The sequence below is a fragment of the Typopeltis vanoorti genome, chromosome 8, assembly GCF_054136105.1.
Source record: "Typopeltis vanoorti isolate ZY-2024b chromosome 8, IOZ_Tvanoo_1.0, whole genome shotgun sequence".
NCBI lineage: Eukaryota > Metazoa > Arthropoda > Arachnida > Uropygi > Thelyphonidae > Typopeltis > Typopeltis vanoorti.
The window spans coordinates 18,672,909-18,687,649 of record NC_143556.1 but is presented as its reverse complement, the minus strand read 5'-3'; the positions used below and the strand labels follow the sequence as shown (position 1 = coordinate 18,687,649).

Below are 14,741 nucleotides of genomic sequence, written 5' to 3'. Positions count from 1 at the left end.
CATCTGACCAAATCAATGTTACTTCAGCATTGTGACGTGGCCTGTTTCTTTGTGTGTGTTTGTACTCCAGATGATATCCTTTATATCAAGGTCATCATCTGGAGTAAACATCCAATATCGGGTAATTATTTTGGTTTATATTGAACTCAAGTTATTACTCTAACACAATAGCTGTCTCCATAATTTTATTATAATGAATGCTGATCAACTGTGTAATCATGAAGGAAAGGATGCTTTAATCACATTTTTCTGCTAGTAGTAAATTATTTTATATATACATCACGAGTATACATCATGATAACCATGGAGCCAAAGGTGAAATTATTCACTTGCTCAGAAATTTTTGGAGTTACCAGTCATTAACCCTTTAAATATGAATATAAACTTATTTATATTCATTTATGTATTAAAGATGTCACTAATTTTATGCATAAAAAGTATACTAAATTTATTATCACCATGTTTATAAATTCCTCAAAATATATTTTTCTCAATTTAAAAACACACATTATATATATATAATACATATGGAAACAAAATGAAAAACCACTGCATATCATTATCAAAATTCCTGATATGCATCCTCAAGGAGTGTACAGAATGCTATGACAATACTACATGAAAAATTTATATTACCTTCCTACCAACAATTTTCATCCAAATTAGTCTACTATCTATCAAGAGTCTAATACTGTCAGATGTCATATTTCAGTCTTCTACAACACTCTTACTGCACCAGTCCTAGACCTGGGTCTTCTTCCTCAGGTTCTTTTTTTCTGCATTCAGGTATTAATAAAAAAACACCCATTTGACCCATTTGGCTAACCTTCTGTAGTGACCAAACCGTCTGAGATTATCTCTGCTTGTACATTCCTTTATGCTAACAATGCCACGTTCCTTCTTAATATCTTCATTTTTAATATGATTCTTCCATTGAGGACATATCTGTTCCTTCCCTCTTCTAATTTTTCTCAGAGCTCTCATTCCAGTGTTCTCCGGTCTTTTATCAAATACTTTATTTCTACCCCAGCTCTCATATCCCATAAGTTAAAATTAGTTTCAATGCAACAACTTTTGTAAAGAACAGGTTCCCTTCCAATCCCTTCCTCTGTGTTTTAACTTATTTCTCACCAACTCCCCACATCCCAGATTTGCTAATCCTAATGTCTATTTTCATATTTGCCACCTTTGCTAAAAATTGTGCCTAAATAGCTGACACATTTTATTATTCTAAAATCCCCACTCAGGATACAGCTGACATTTTCAATGTTCTTGCCTATTTTCATTGTCTTGTTACTGTTGATTTCATACCAAATTTGTTACGATAGTTCTTCAATTTACTTAAGGAATCCAGCAGAATTGCGCTGGATTTATTTAAGAGTATAACAGCATCTGCAAAAAAGCAAAGAACAAAGTTTGATATCTCAAATTCTAATATGTTTAATGCCACTTTCTTTAATATGATCCATATATAGATAAATAAAAGTGGAGAAGGTGTGCACCCTTGTCTTACACATGATTTTACATCATCTTCCTTAGACTATGTATTACTCTGTATAATGTTCCATTTATGCTATATAATGTTTTCAAAAAGTTTTCTCATGATTCCTTTGTGTATGCATTTTTCCAAGTCTACAAAACTTAAGTAAATATCGCTATTATATTCCCACTATTTCTTAATTATTTGTTGTAAAGTGAAAATCTGATCCTAACAACCTCTATTTGGCCTGAACTCAGCTTACTGTTCTCGAAGTTTCTCTTCCACAATTTTTCTTAGCCTCTTCTCAAGCAAGCATGCATAAATCTTACCAAATACTTAGTAATGCTTAATTACAAAGCAATTTCTCTACTGAGAAATTTTTCCCCATCTCAGTAATTCTCAAATTCAGTTTTGTTGCTCTTTTTACAAATGAGAACTATGGTAGCTTTACTCCAATCATGTGGAATTTAACCTCTAACCAGACCTTCTGAATTATGCAAATGTGGAGGTAATCTCTAGCTGTCCTTCCACATTTTAGGCATTGGATAATTTTTTTTACTATTCAAGTACTGATATGCATTCACTGAATATTTTTCTATCACTGTTGCTTCATCTGGCAATATCTTAGAATAATAACGTGAGGCATCTTGAGTATTTTTATCATCTAATTCCTTTTACTATACTCCTTCCATTTCTAAGTTTTTTTCAATAACCCATAATATTTTCTTGACATTTATCTTCCATATTGTTATCAATCTTCCAATGACCTCTGCTTACCTACCTTAACACACAGCTCTTAACATTTTTCTCTGTATTCTCTTACAGCATCTACTGACTTCTTTGCTAGGAACTTTCAAAGATGCATTCTTCCTTTCCAGGACTGCTTCTAATTTCTTGCATCCACCATGAAGTTCTGATTTTCCTATTTTTGTAAACAACTTCATGACATGCAACCATAGATGAATCAATATTTTCTTCAGAGTTTGCCAGAGACTCCAAGGCTTGGTTCGGTTTTGAATTCTGTTTTTATCTTAGATAAAATTTTTTTTCAGTTCAGTTTATTTACGACTCACCTATAAATTCCTGAACCAGCATGAAGAATTCACTATGAATAGCAATATAGCAAATAAGACTTTTTTGTGTGTCTTCTCTCCATGCAAAATTGTTCACACCTTTATGTTGAAACATGGTGTTAGTGATGACCAGTCTGTCCTAAGCAGAAATCAAGTAGACACCATTATTATTAGCTTTGCCTTTTTCTTCATATTTCTCCAAAAATTTCTATATGCAAAGGATTCATTGGACATCCAAAAATAATCAGCTTTTCCACTTAATGTCAGTTCTGACTCAAAAAAATTCCTCCACTTCTTCCTTAGCGCATGAGTGCCCTCTGTGAGACCAACAGGCACAAATCAGTTTCACTTCTCCATTTTGAAATTTCCTGCCAATGAAGAAGTTTAACTTAATGTTTGGTATTGAATGCTATCAATCAGTACCTCTTCCTTCCTTCTCATGATTGATATTGACCTAATTTAACATCCTATATTTATTGAGATTTTAGATGAATTTCGTTGCTAAGCACATGCCCTGCTTACTAGGTGCCTAAAGTGGCTTGAAAAAATTCCACATTTGTCTCTAGATCAGGGTTTCTGGAGTATAAAAAATAACAATACAAAATATATATAATTAATAAAAATCCTTAGCTCACTCACAGTACTAAAAAAATAAATTAAAAAAAAAAAAATTAACGACTTCGGGAAGTATCTATAAAACAAAGATTTACTGCCAATAATAAAAGAAAAGCTCAAGAATTATGTGATGTTTTTGAAACAATTCAACTTACCTAATTAAAACAAAGAAGGACAAATATGTGGCAAAAAACCACATAAACTGCGCATGGTTTGATGGCATTCCATATTCTGAATATAAAACTTCTCTTCCTGAAAAATACAGATAAAACATTTTTAAATGTTTTTTTTCAGAATTTGTTAATCAAACTAGAGAGTGATTTTTCTAAATATATACCATATATTATCGCGTATAATGCGAACTAGAAATTTTGTTTGAAAACTAGCCCTAAAATGCCATGTCCCCGTATAATGCGATCTGTTAATCTTGTTCCATAACATTATAAATAATACAATACAAGATGAATTAACGAAAGAAATATTTATTTTAAAACAAAATGTCAAAATCCTTTAAATTCTTCATCTTTTGAGTCGTCAAACATTTCATTTATAAATTCATCTGTAGGGATTGCGTCATCAGTGTAGCAGTTGTCGTCGTCATCTTCATGCTCTCCAATTTGTTGTGCATCATCCTCGCTTTCGTATATGACATGATCTTCGGATCCATCCATTGAATTACTTATTCAACATTTGAGAAATGAGTATAGACCTAGCATGACTGCTAGGTCTATACGTAGCTCACGTGCTTTCTCTTTGCTTGCCTCCGTTAAATGCACCCGGAACATATCCCAGACTAGCATGCTTTGTTGACTTAACAAGCTACCTGGACGTCTGTTCCATACTTGATCCAGCCACAATTGTACATCTTCTTCATCCATCCAACCTTTCTGATTGGCGCGAACAATTACACCTGGTGGAAATTTCATATGCTTCGGAATTTTCTTCCTTTTAAATATCACTGTTGGCTTTAATTTGGTTCCATCTGCCATGCATGCTAGAACAATGGTAAAATGCGTTTTTTCATGTCCCGTTGTTTTTAAGAAGTCACCCTTTTCACCAACTGAGTTTACTGTTAGATTCCCAGGCATATCAAAGTACATGGACGTCTCATCCATATTGCCAATTTGGGAAAGTTCATATCCGTGACACTTCCGTAATTTTATGATAAATTTATGGAAGGAATGCAATTTTTCTTCAAGCTGCTTTGGTAACTTCTGCACAATTTTTGTTCGGTGTCGTAATGTTAATGCTTTGCGTTCCATAAATCTGTTGCACCACCCAGGCGAAGTAAGAAAAGATGAAATACCTGGTGTGTCCTTGAATTTACCATTCTTGAGTTGTAGAGCTCGAAAATGAATTGCATTTCTTGTTACTATAATGCCATCTTGTCGTTGCGTCGAAATCCATTAATTTAGCTCTTCTTCGAGTTCTGGAAAGGATGCTACATCTCCACGACGGGCACATTTTGTTTTGGGGATTTTTTCAAGACTGTCTTTTTGCTTACGCCAAAGTCTAATATTACTCTCTGCTACACCAACTTCTCTCATAGCAACACAGTTATTATGTTCTTCTGCAAACTGCACGACACACAATTTAAATCCTGCTTCAAAAGATGAACGTTTATGTTTCTGTTGCCTCATTTGCAGGCTAGGTTTGTTTAACGAATAATATTTAAAATGAACTGTGGTTAAACCGATATACCTAACTGTGCTATATCTATCTCACTGTGCTCTATCATTTGGCGACGGAGAGCGCATGCGTAGATACAATGCATGCTCGGTCGCCGAATGCGAGTGGGTCAAGTAGATTTGGTTGCATAGGCATTAGGTGGTATATATTGTGTGTGTGCAAGTCTAATAAGATGTTATATTTTTTTAGGATCCGCATATAATGCGAACCCCTAACTTTAAGTAGTAATTTTTACCATAAATTTTTCGCATTATATGCGATAATATAGGGTAATTACAATCATATGTATCAAATAGCTATCGCATAATGTGGACATTTTTTAAAAAAAAAATGGTACTAATATTTTAATACACTGATATTAAAGATCCATCCTTGTTTCATAAGAAAGCAAAATAGAAACACTGAAAGGTTCAAAAATTGGCCAGAACACTTATGAGAATACAATCCTCAGCATTGGATTTGCTTTACCATGCACTACATAAAAAACATGAGCTTCTCAGGCATCCATACAGCTGTCTTTTTATTAGTACTTTTGATAACGGTTTCACTGGCCTGGATCTGTTTCCAACTGGTTGGTTCTCATCAGAGACCAGGCAGAAACTTTTAGAAGGGCAAGAACCTACATTTAATACCAAAGCAATCTAATGTCAGAGTTGTATTTTATGTAAGTGAAATTTTGAAACTTTATAAGTTTCAAATATAGACAAGATAGCTTATGAGAATGCAATCCTTGAATCAGAGTTGCCTTAGCATACGCTACTTAAAAGTAGTGTAAGTATGAGCAACTGCCCAGGCATCCATTTTGTAGTTTATTACTGGTCAATTTTTGAAACTTTAAAAGTTTCTATTTTTCTTGACTATGAAATAAGGATAGCTCTTTAATATCCTTAAAGAACTATCGTTAATGTTAAATAGATATCCCCTATGTCTATCTATTTAACATTATCAAAATGAAGCCTCTGGCTCTTTTGATTATTTTACTACATGTTCACACTGGCATATAATGCCCAGTTAGTGGTTTCACAAAAAATGCTGTTATTTTAATAGAAATATTTATTAAAATTTAAGATACAGCAGTAACAAATAGTATTACTGGCAGTTTGGAGAGCACAGTTTTTCAATTCAAGACAAAGAAGTCCATACATCAAAGCTATCACACAGTTCTTGCAATGTGTACTCCTCCAAATTTTTTGTAGTAATTGTAGGTACAGAAAACCTTAATTCATGTGGTGAAGCCATTTCTAATGTGCACACTATCCTCTACATAACATGGGAAAAAAAAAAAAAAACGCTACGAATGTAAGGTTGGAACTACAAAATGGAGGAAATAGATGTTTCTTTCCTACCTAACCATTTTGGTTTGTTAAGATTGTCTTACACATCTTAACAAACAGTCTTGTCTGGTAGTTGTAATCACATAATAAATGATCTATTTTCTTTCTTTTTGAAGCATCTTGTTGTAAACCATGGAATGCCCAACTCCAAAACTTGCACGGGTAGTAACCTTCTTCACACTTTAAAAACATTTCAACATTGCCACTTCCTTTGAATCGATTATACCACTGTTCTGTGGTAAAATTACCTGATGTATCCAAGTAAATTCTCAATACAAACACAATTCACTGAATCAACGTTCGCAAACTGCCATAAAACAGTCTTCTACTGAAGTGTTAATCATGACAACTGACCACATGGGAAGAGCATGCATGCACATAAAATTGAGTAGGTGGATCATCTTGAGTTAAGCAACTAACAGCAGTTTGATGCTAAACATATCTGCATTTCAAATATAGGTATTCTTTTGTGTGTAATTCTGCATTTTAAATGGAAAGTCTGAATTTTTTCATACACCTGAAAAGAATGGCATGATATGCACTTCATTTCAAATTGTTGTTTTAATGGGGGTTTAAAACTCCCTAAAAAAACAGTTGTTTCACTGTCATTTTCTCTTAATATGCTGTACTTAAAGTGCCTATCACAGTCAAGTAACTCAGCTTCTTAGACATCTAATGTTTCTACAAAGTTAAAATAGGGCAGTCAATCCCAAGTTCTCTATTATATCCAACAATTGTGCATTCTGACCAGTTTGTCTTGTAAGATGAAAAACTTGAGTTTAGGAGGGGGAAATCCTGCTACTTCCATATCATATGGGTTAATTCACCTTAATTCAAAATGCTAGGATTCATTTATTAGTTGAATAATAAATAAATGAATTTATTTATTCATTTATTATACTTAGATAGGATTCAAACCCGACACTTCACTCAAAGGGAATCACACCATACTTAGAGCTGAGAGGCTTTACCTCTTTCATTTCAAGGTTTAATCCTACCTGATATATGGAAGACCTTAATCAGATCACTAAACACACGTGAAATGAACTTCAGCACCAACTACAAAATGTTTCTCAACAAGTAAATCATGTATCCACGACACGTGTATTGTTTCATGCTCAGTACTATTTCGTTATTGAATTAGAATTGTCAGTTAACATCTAGCTTGTAATTTACTTTGCCTACCTTATTTGTACCCTGAAGATACCGACAGCAATAGCCGGCAAAACTAGTTGGTTATTAAATAGTTTATTACCACTTGACCAATACTTCTAAGAGTTAGTTATTCACTAAATTATCATTTGATAACCTTAAGTTAGTATGGAAATTTGAAAATTAAATAATTAACATAACTAAATACCTGATATGCAACTTCAAATTAGTGTAGAGGATATTATGATGGTACTATATAAGTTTACATTATTACTAATTTCTTATCAACAATATTCCTCCAAATTTGCTGGTTTTGACTGGCCAAGTGTTTACCATATCCACTGTCCAATCAGCCAGCAGGCTGAAGGTCAAATCCCACTGTGGGCATGGATGTTTGTGATTGTCTTTAGGAGGCAGATTAATTTCATATATCATTGGGAGATCAAAACCCCTGTTTATTGGAGGCCTGAATCAGATCGGGGGAAAAAAACTTGCATTTAGCTTCTGGAGCAGAGTTTCCAGACTATGTAAAAAATCAATAGAAATACAAAAAAATTACTTTAAAAAATTAATAAAAAATAGGAAAAAAAATTGCTTATCCCACATGGTACTAATATACTATAGGGTTTACAACCTTTTATAAGTGGGTGTCACATAAAGAATGTGTTATCTGTTAGAACTCCAATACTGTCAAATCTTATATTTCAGTCTTCTAAGACACTTCTAACTGCTCATTTTCTCAGAACTATCATATCTATAGTCTAGTCTTTGATCAACTGCTATTTCTAACCCAACTCTCAGATTTGTATGTTAAAAATTGGCCTGAACACTGTCATGTATGCAGCTAATTTAGTGTTATGACAAACTTCTCTCTGGTAGAAAGTTTTTTTTTTAAACTTCTCTCTTATTCAATATAAATTTATTCATCAACTCCCAAACATACTAGCTTGGCTTATTCTGCTTATTCCACATTTAATTTACTATCTTAACTAAAAATTGAGCATAATTGTGGAATATATAATACTAAATAATTATGGTGTTTAAACATTTGAATTTTCGCTTCTTACAACCCTGCTTAATCTTTTTTTGTTCTTTACTTAAACTTCGTGAAATATTGTAAATGGTCGACTGCCACCATTTATTTCTTTCTGCTATATCGTGTGTTCTCACACTCAATAGTATAACAAATTTATTTGTCTTCTGACTGTGCCAGTTAGACCATGTATTGAGTGCGAGATTACAAGATTTTTCCAACTAAAGACAAAGCAGATATTGTTGTTTATTCTTCCCCACTTATGCTAATCTTTACCTTTAATTAGTTGTGGCTTGATTATTGATCACTTAAACTTAATTGCAGGTTCAAAATTTTCGGAATAGTGCATTGACAGAATCAGTCCAACGTGTTGTTCACAAACCATTTAATTAAATCAAAAGAATTATTTACACAGTCTGATTCACAGAAAGAATTGAAATTAATAAAGAATTGTAAAGCAATTACATGTGTGTGTGTATACACAAACACATATGCAATTGTGTGTGTGTGATTCAGACTTAGTTCTATGTTTCCTCCCTTGAAATTAAATCACAGTCTAGAATATCCTGCTAGTCATACATACACAAACTGAAAGTAATGCATACCTTGAGTAAACTTAATTCACTATTAATTTACATTATCTAGTACAGTACTCTTCTTACTCTTACAATAATTACTTACACACAGCTGAGATTTAGACATTTACTATATTTACTTGAGTGAGCTTATTTCGATATTAACTTACACAATCTTATTATACCTATACACAGATACACTTGATGTATACTCTTGCTTGGAAACATCATATATAAGTACTTACAATTCCTGTCCAGTGCTGCCTTTTACATGAATCTTTTGTCCACATGAAAGTACCCCTTTCTTTTCATTCTTTCTGCTGGATCACTCTTGATCTCCCGTCAAATTTCTTCTTTGTCTGAGTTGTCGATTATTCTATGCGCTCTAGGAGCCTTAACATGGCAGCAATGTGCTTGCACGTTCCAAACTGCACACTCTAACTCCTTTTTGACCCAATGGTGGCATCTGCACATACCTGCTCTGACAAACCTTGCCAAAAAGCACCCAACCAAGAATTGCCCAACTGACCTTCTTTGGTTGAAATTATTCCTCCCCCACTCAATCAAATTCATTTGCTGCCTCTATCGCTCCCCTAATGCAACCAACCACTCTGACCTCTTTAATTTCCTCTCCTTAAAAATTGATTTTCTCCAGTCCCACTTTCCCAACAGTGAAATTATCCTCCTAGGAGATTTTAATGTCCACGACACCAACTAGCTTTCCTCCTCCAGTTGTACAGATCCTGCAGGTAGAGATGGTGAAACATTTTCCATCACTAATGACCTTACACAACTTGTTCAGATGCCAACCATAATACCAGATAATCCGAACCACTCCACAAACACCCTAGATCTCTTCCTCACCAATGACCCTTTCAAATACACTAAATGTAGTTGGCTCCCGCTAGGTAATTCTGCTCACAATCTAGTGCTCATCTCCTCTGCCATGCAAAAACACTTACACAGCCACTCCCATACAACAGTAGTTTGGCATTATAACAGTGTCAAGCGGGACTGCCTCATTCCCATGGCTGGACTATTGCCTCCAGCATTTCAACCCAAACATATGTACCGAACTTATCAAAGTAATCCTCACTGGCATGGAAACATACATTCTCCGTGCTACTCTGAACTGCCATTCCAAACTAAACCCTGGTTCGCTAAAAGATGCACCAAAGCCGCACAAATGAAAAACCAAACATACCATAAACGGCTCAAATCAAGAATTCAATCCTCCTTTAGAGTTTATACTCAAGCCCCAAAAAAAAAAATAATAAATAAAAAATCAATGCTTCAAAAAGAGTTCGAAAGAGCAAAAAGCAGGAAACTACAGACGAGCCTTTTAGTCTCTCACCAAAGCAACTGGTCGTAACTTCTGCCCAACACTATTCCCACTCCAATCATACCCATAAGGCTCTATTGCATCATCACCCACAGAAAAAAACAATCTCCTGGCTTCACCCTTTGCTTCCAATGCAAGCATAACCAGTCTTGCACGTTATGCACGTCTTGCACCGTCGGTAGAGCCAGCCCTGCCGACGGTGCAAGACGTGCATTTGCGCAGGGCGGCAAAGTTGGCATAAACTATACGAAAAATAAGGGAGAAGGCCCTATGCATAACTGACAATGGTAAATGCTCCCCAACCATTCCAGATGCCCAACATGCAATGCCACCTACGTCCTTTTGCCAGAAAGAGATCGGAAAATTACTGTCCAAATTAGACACAAAAAAAATCTCCTGGTCCTGATAGCATTCCTCCAATTGTCCTGAAAGTTCAGGCACCAGAACTGACTCCTATTCTATGTTGCCTGTATGTATTTCTTACTCCACTGGTATCTATTTCACAGCCTGGAAATTGGCCTATATTCAAGTGGTTGCACTTGATATCTCCAAAGCTTTTGACAAGGTCTGGCACAAAGGCTTACTAAGCAAACCACCATCGTTTGGTCTGTCCCAGGACTTCTGTAGTTGGATTGCTAGCTTTCTATCTGAACATACACTAAGTGTGGCAGTGGATGGTTCCTTATTCTCTCACCATTCAACTAATGCCGGGGTTCCACAAGGTTCTGTTCTCTCACCAGCTCTCTTTCTGCTATATATCAATGACCTATTTCAGTTGACCTCCAACCCAATACACAGTTTTGAAGATGACAGCATATTATACTCTTCCCTTTCATTTGATAAACCTTACTCTACACAACTCACCTCAACCTACCACCTCACACAATTCTGATCTCCAAGCCATCCTCCAATGAGGTTCAGATAACCTCGTCAATTTCAATGCTAATAAAACCAGTTCTGTCTTCTCATAAAAAAGAACCATTTGTCCCAGTATTATTTTTGACAACATCTGAATTTCCAGACAATGAGATTTCTTTTCTTGAAATTACACTGACAATCAAAGCCTCTTCTGACATAAATACATAATCATTGCATCCTCAGCTTCTAAACTAGGATTTCTCTTTTGCTTAAGGCATTACTTCACCCCTGTACAGCTGTTAACTTTATACAAATCACAAATTCCTCCAGCTATTGATACTGCTTTCAAATATGGAGTGAGGCCCTTAAAAGCTCCCTCAAAATGCTTGACTCAATTCAGAGAAGAGCAATTACTCGTTAATGACCCATCTCTTACCAACTCATTTCCCCCACTTTCACACAGACGTTTGGTTTCTGCATTACTGTATTCTACAAATATTTCCATGGGAAATATTCACCTGAAACAGTATCGATAATTCCCCCACTTAGTACTAAGCTTGTTGGAACATGTGCAGCTGCTGCTCAACATCCCTTTACAGTGCACCTTGAAATACACAGAACAAGTTTCTTTTCATCTTCCTTCATTCTGCAACTGTTGTATTGTGGAACAGTACTGTCGTGTTTCCTAAGGAATACAATATAAAGTCTTTTAAATCAAATGTAAACAAGTTCCTCCTTTCCCCACTATCCATATACAGTACTAATGTGTATAGCTTGATCAACCAACCTTTTGTGTATGGGCTCAACATTAAAAAAAAATGTACAGCTCTTTCTCAGCGAGATGTCCTGACAATTGGCACAATACTTCTCATGGCAGAAGACCCAGGTAAGAGAAGATTGATAAACCTAAAACAAAATCCATCTCAATGATTTGGATTACATGCGTACAATGGAAGTCCATTGTACGCATGCACATCTCTCGAAACTTCCATATATGGTCACGTGTTGACATCTGAACATGATGTCATTCTTCGCGAGTCTTTTGAAAATGTCATATATGGACATGGATCAACAGCGTTAGATAATGACGTCATGCGGCATATTATTTTAACAAAGGCCTATGATTAAGTTATTAGAAAATACAAAATTATTACAGACAAAATTGACATTTCTTTAAATGCAATTCTCCTAGAAAAATAAACACGTTAAGTTACTTATTATGAGAGATTTTACAATGGAAGTCACTTACTTAAAATCGTTTATTTGTAGAATTTTTGGCTATGTTTCATAGCCATTTTCAATATAATGAAATTTTACATAATGACTTTCATAATCATTTAGCATGTCTTCCACTTATGTTTTGGTTTTTAAATTTAAATAGCTGAAATGTTTTACTTATTTCAGGATTCTCCATTCAGAATGCAATAGATATCGTCAGTGTTTGTATTTGCATCGTCTGCCCTTTAACTGATGATTTCCATGCCAAATTTGTTATAGCACTTATTCAATATAGTTAAGAAATCCTATAGCCCATATTTTTTTAAGAGTATAATACCTGCATAAAGTAAAAGAGCTGAAATTAATCTTTGAAATTTTGTGATCAGGTTTCATGTTCATTTTCCTTCATAATGTGATCCATAATGATGAATAACAGTGGTGAGTAAGTGAGTGACATTGTCTTACGGCTCAATTTTACATCAAACTATCTTCCTGTACTACTATAACTTCCTTCATTTCTAAATGCTGGTTTACAACTTAAATATAAACTATGTATTGTTTGATATAACATCTCATTTACATTATATAAACTTTCCTCATGGTACCTTTTCCAAATCTCAAAAATCCTTGTTATATTCCTGTGATTTTGAACTATTTGCGTTAAAAATGAAAATCTGATCCTGACAATACCTATTTAGCCCAAATCCAGCTTGTTCTGTTGTAACAGAACAATAGGAAATTCCTTTTCCTATTCTTAAATTCCATTTTATTTCTCTCTCTCTCTCTCTCTCTCTTTTTTTTATCTGAGATATCTCCATATCTCATCAAATGTGACCATAACAGCAGGCACTGAGGAGACAAATACTTCTACATGACCCATAAGTACTTTTAAGCGTCTCAACACAGTTTCTTCAATTTAATATGGACTATGTGCAAGCACTTGCTATGCCTTCTGCACAAGAAAAGATGGTGGCAACAAAGCTCAATGATGGCAGAGCTCTCTTTGGGTCTTGCCAGCACATCACAGTCATGCTGACAAAATCAACACTGATATGAAGTACTGCAATTTCAAACTAGAGATCCTATCCTATCAGTGGTCCTAACAGGCACTTAACTGCCCACGACTTTTCCCAAGTATTCTTGGACTCTGCAACCACAACCGTAACTTGAGGATAAGGTAGTTAAGCCCAATGCATCCCACTGTGTCCTATTGCTACTCAGCTTTACCCAATTGCAGACTACACATTATTGACACAAAAATAGCTTTCATGTGACTTCTGTTGCCACTGGTTGCATGCTTATCATGCAAAGATAGATGAATCGGCTCATCGACCTCAACCAGCATTTCTTCTGTTCAATATGCCATCCTTCAATAAAGCAGCTCTTGAACTTGGAAATACATCAATAGCTTTCAGCAGCACTTTGATACTACTGACAAAACTTTCTCCTGCAAATTTAGATTGGTGGAAGCCAAATTCAAGCTGCTCAACAATCTGTGCCACAACATCAATCATACCATGCCGAAGAGCATCTGTGAAAATTGCTGAAAAATCTCCATGACCCCACTCAAATTCATTTGCTGCCTCTCACTCTCCCAATAACCACCAATGTTCTGAAATATTCAACTTCCTCTTCTTAAACACTGATTTTCTCAAGTCCCACTTTCCTAGCAGCAAAATCATTTTCCTTGTAATGTTCAAAATACCAACTCGCTCCATTCCTCCAACTGTATAAATCAAGGAGGCAGAAATGCTGAGAAATGGAATTAGCAGAAAAATTGGATACCAGATCAACATGATAGGTGTTACTGAAACAAAGAAGCAGAAATAGGCAAGATTCCTCTAAGCAAAAAAAAAAAGTATCATATTCAGGCAATAATGTTCAGTAAAAACGAGTAGCTATAGTATTCAACACAAAATATGAGAATAATTTCCTGAATGGCAGGCAATATCAAGTAGAGTGATGTGGGCAAATATCAGAATAGGGAAGCAAACAATACAACTTATCTGTGCTTGTGATTCTGCAGAAGGTTCTACTAAAGAAGAACTGGGTGGGGGGATTTTTCAATGTATTAGAGAAGGCAGCTGACAAAGAATGCAAAAGGAATAGTGGATCCTTGTTGGAGATCTAAACAGCACAGTAGGAAATGATTACCAGACATACAGAAATGTTTTGGAAAAATTTTTAAAAATGAGCTAGGTATTAATAATGGTAAATATCTGCTGGACAAGTTATTACTAACATCATGTTCCAATGTAGAGACAAGCACAAACGTGGAGAGAAGGCAAGATATAAGAAAGTCTCACTGACTATGTTACTGTTGACAGCAATATCTTCACTGGTTCAGAGCACGAGTATACATAGGAAGTGAT

The 14,741-nt window shown here is 35.1% G+C and overlaps 1 protein-coding gene across 1 annotated transcript in view; it reads right to left on the bottom strand.

Moving 5' to 3' along the window:
• Positions 1-14,741, bottom strand: part of LOC150103770 (dolichyldiphosphatase 1-like) — an 85,280-nt gene that overhangs the window by 17,523 nt on the left and 53,016 nt on the right. The window contains exon 4 of the mRNA XM_090396539.1: positions 3,324-3,420. Within this exon, the coding sequence (XP_090252665.1) occupies positions 3,324-3,420 (97 nt within the window). The remainder of the gene's footprint in view (positions 1-3,323; positions 3,421-14,741) is intronic.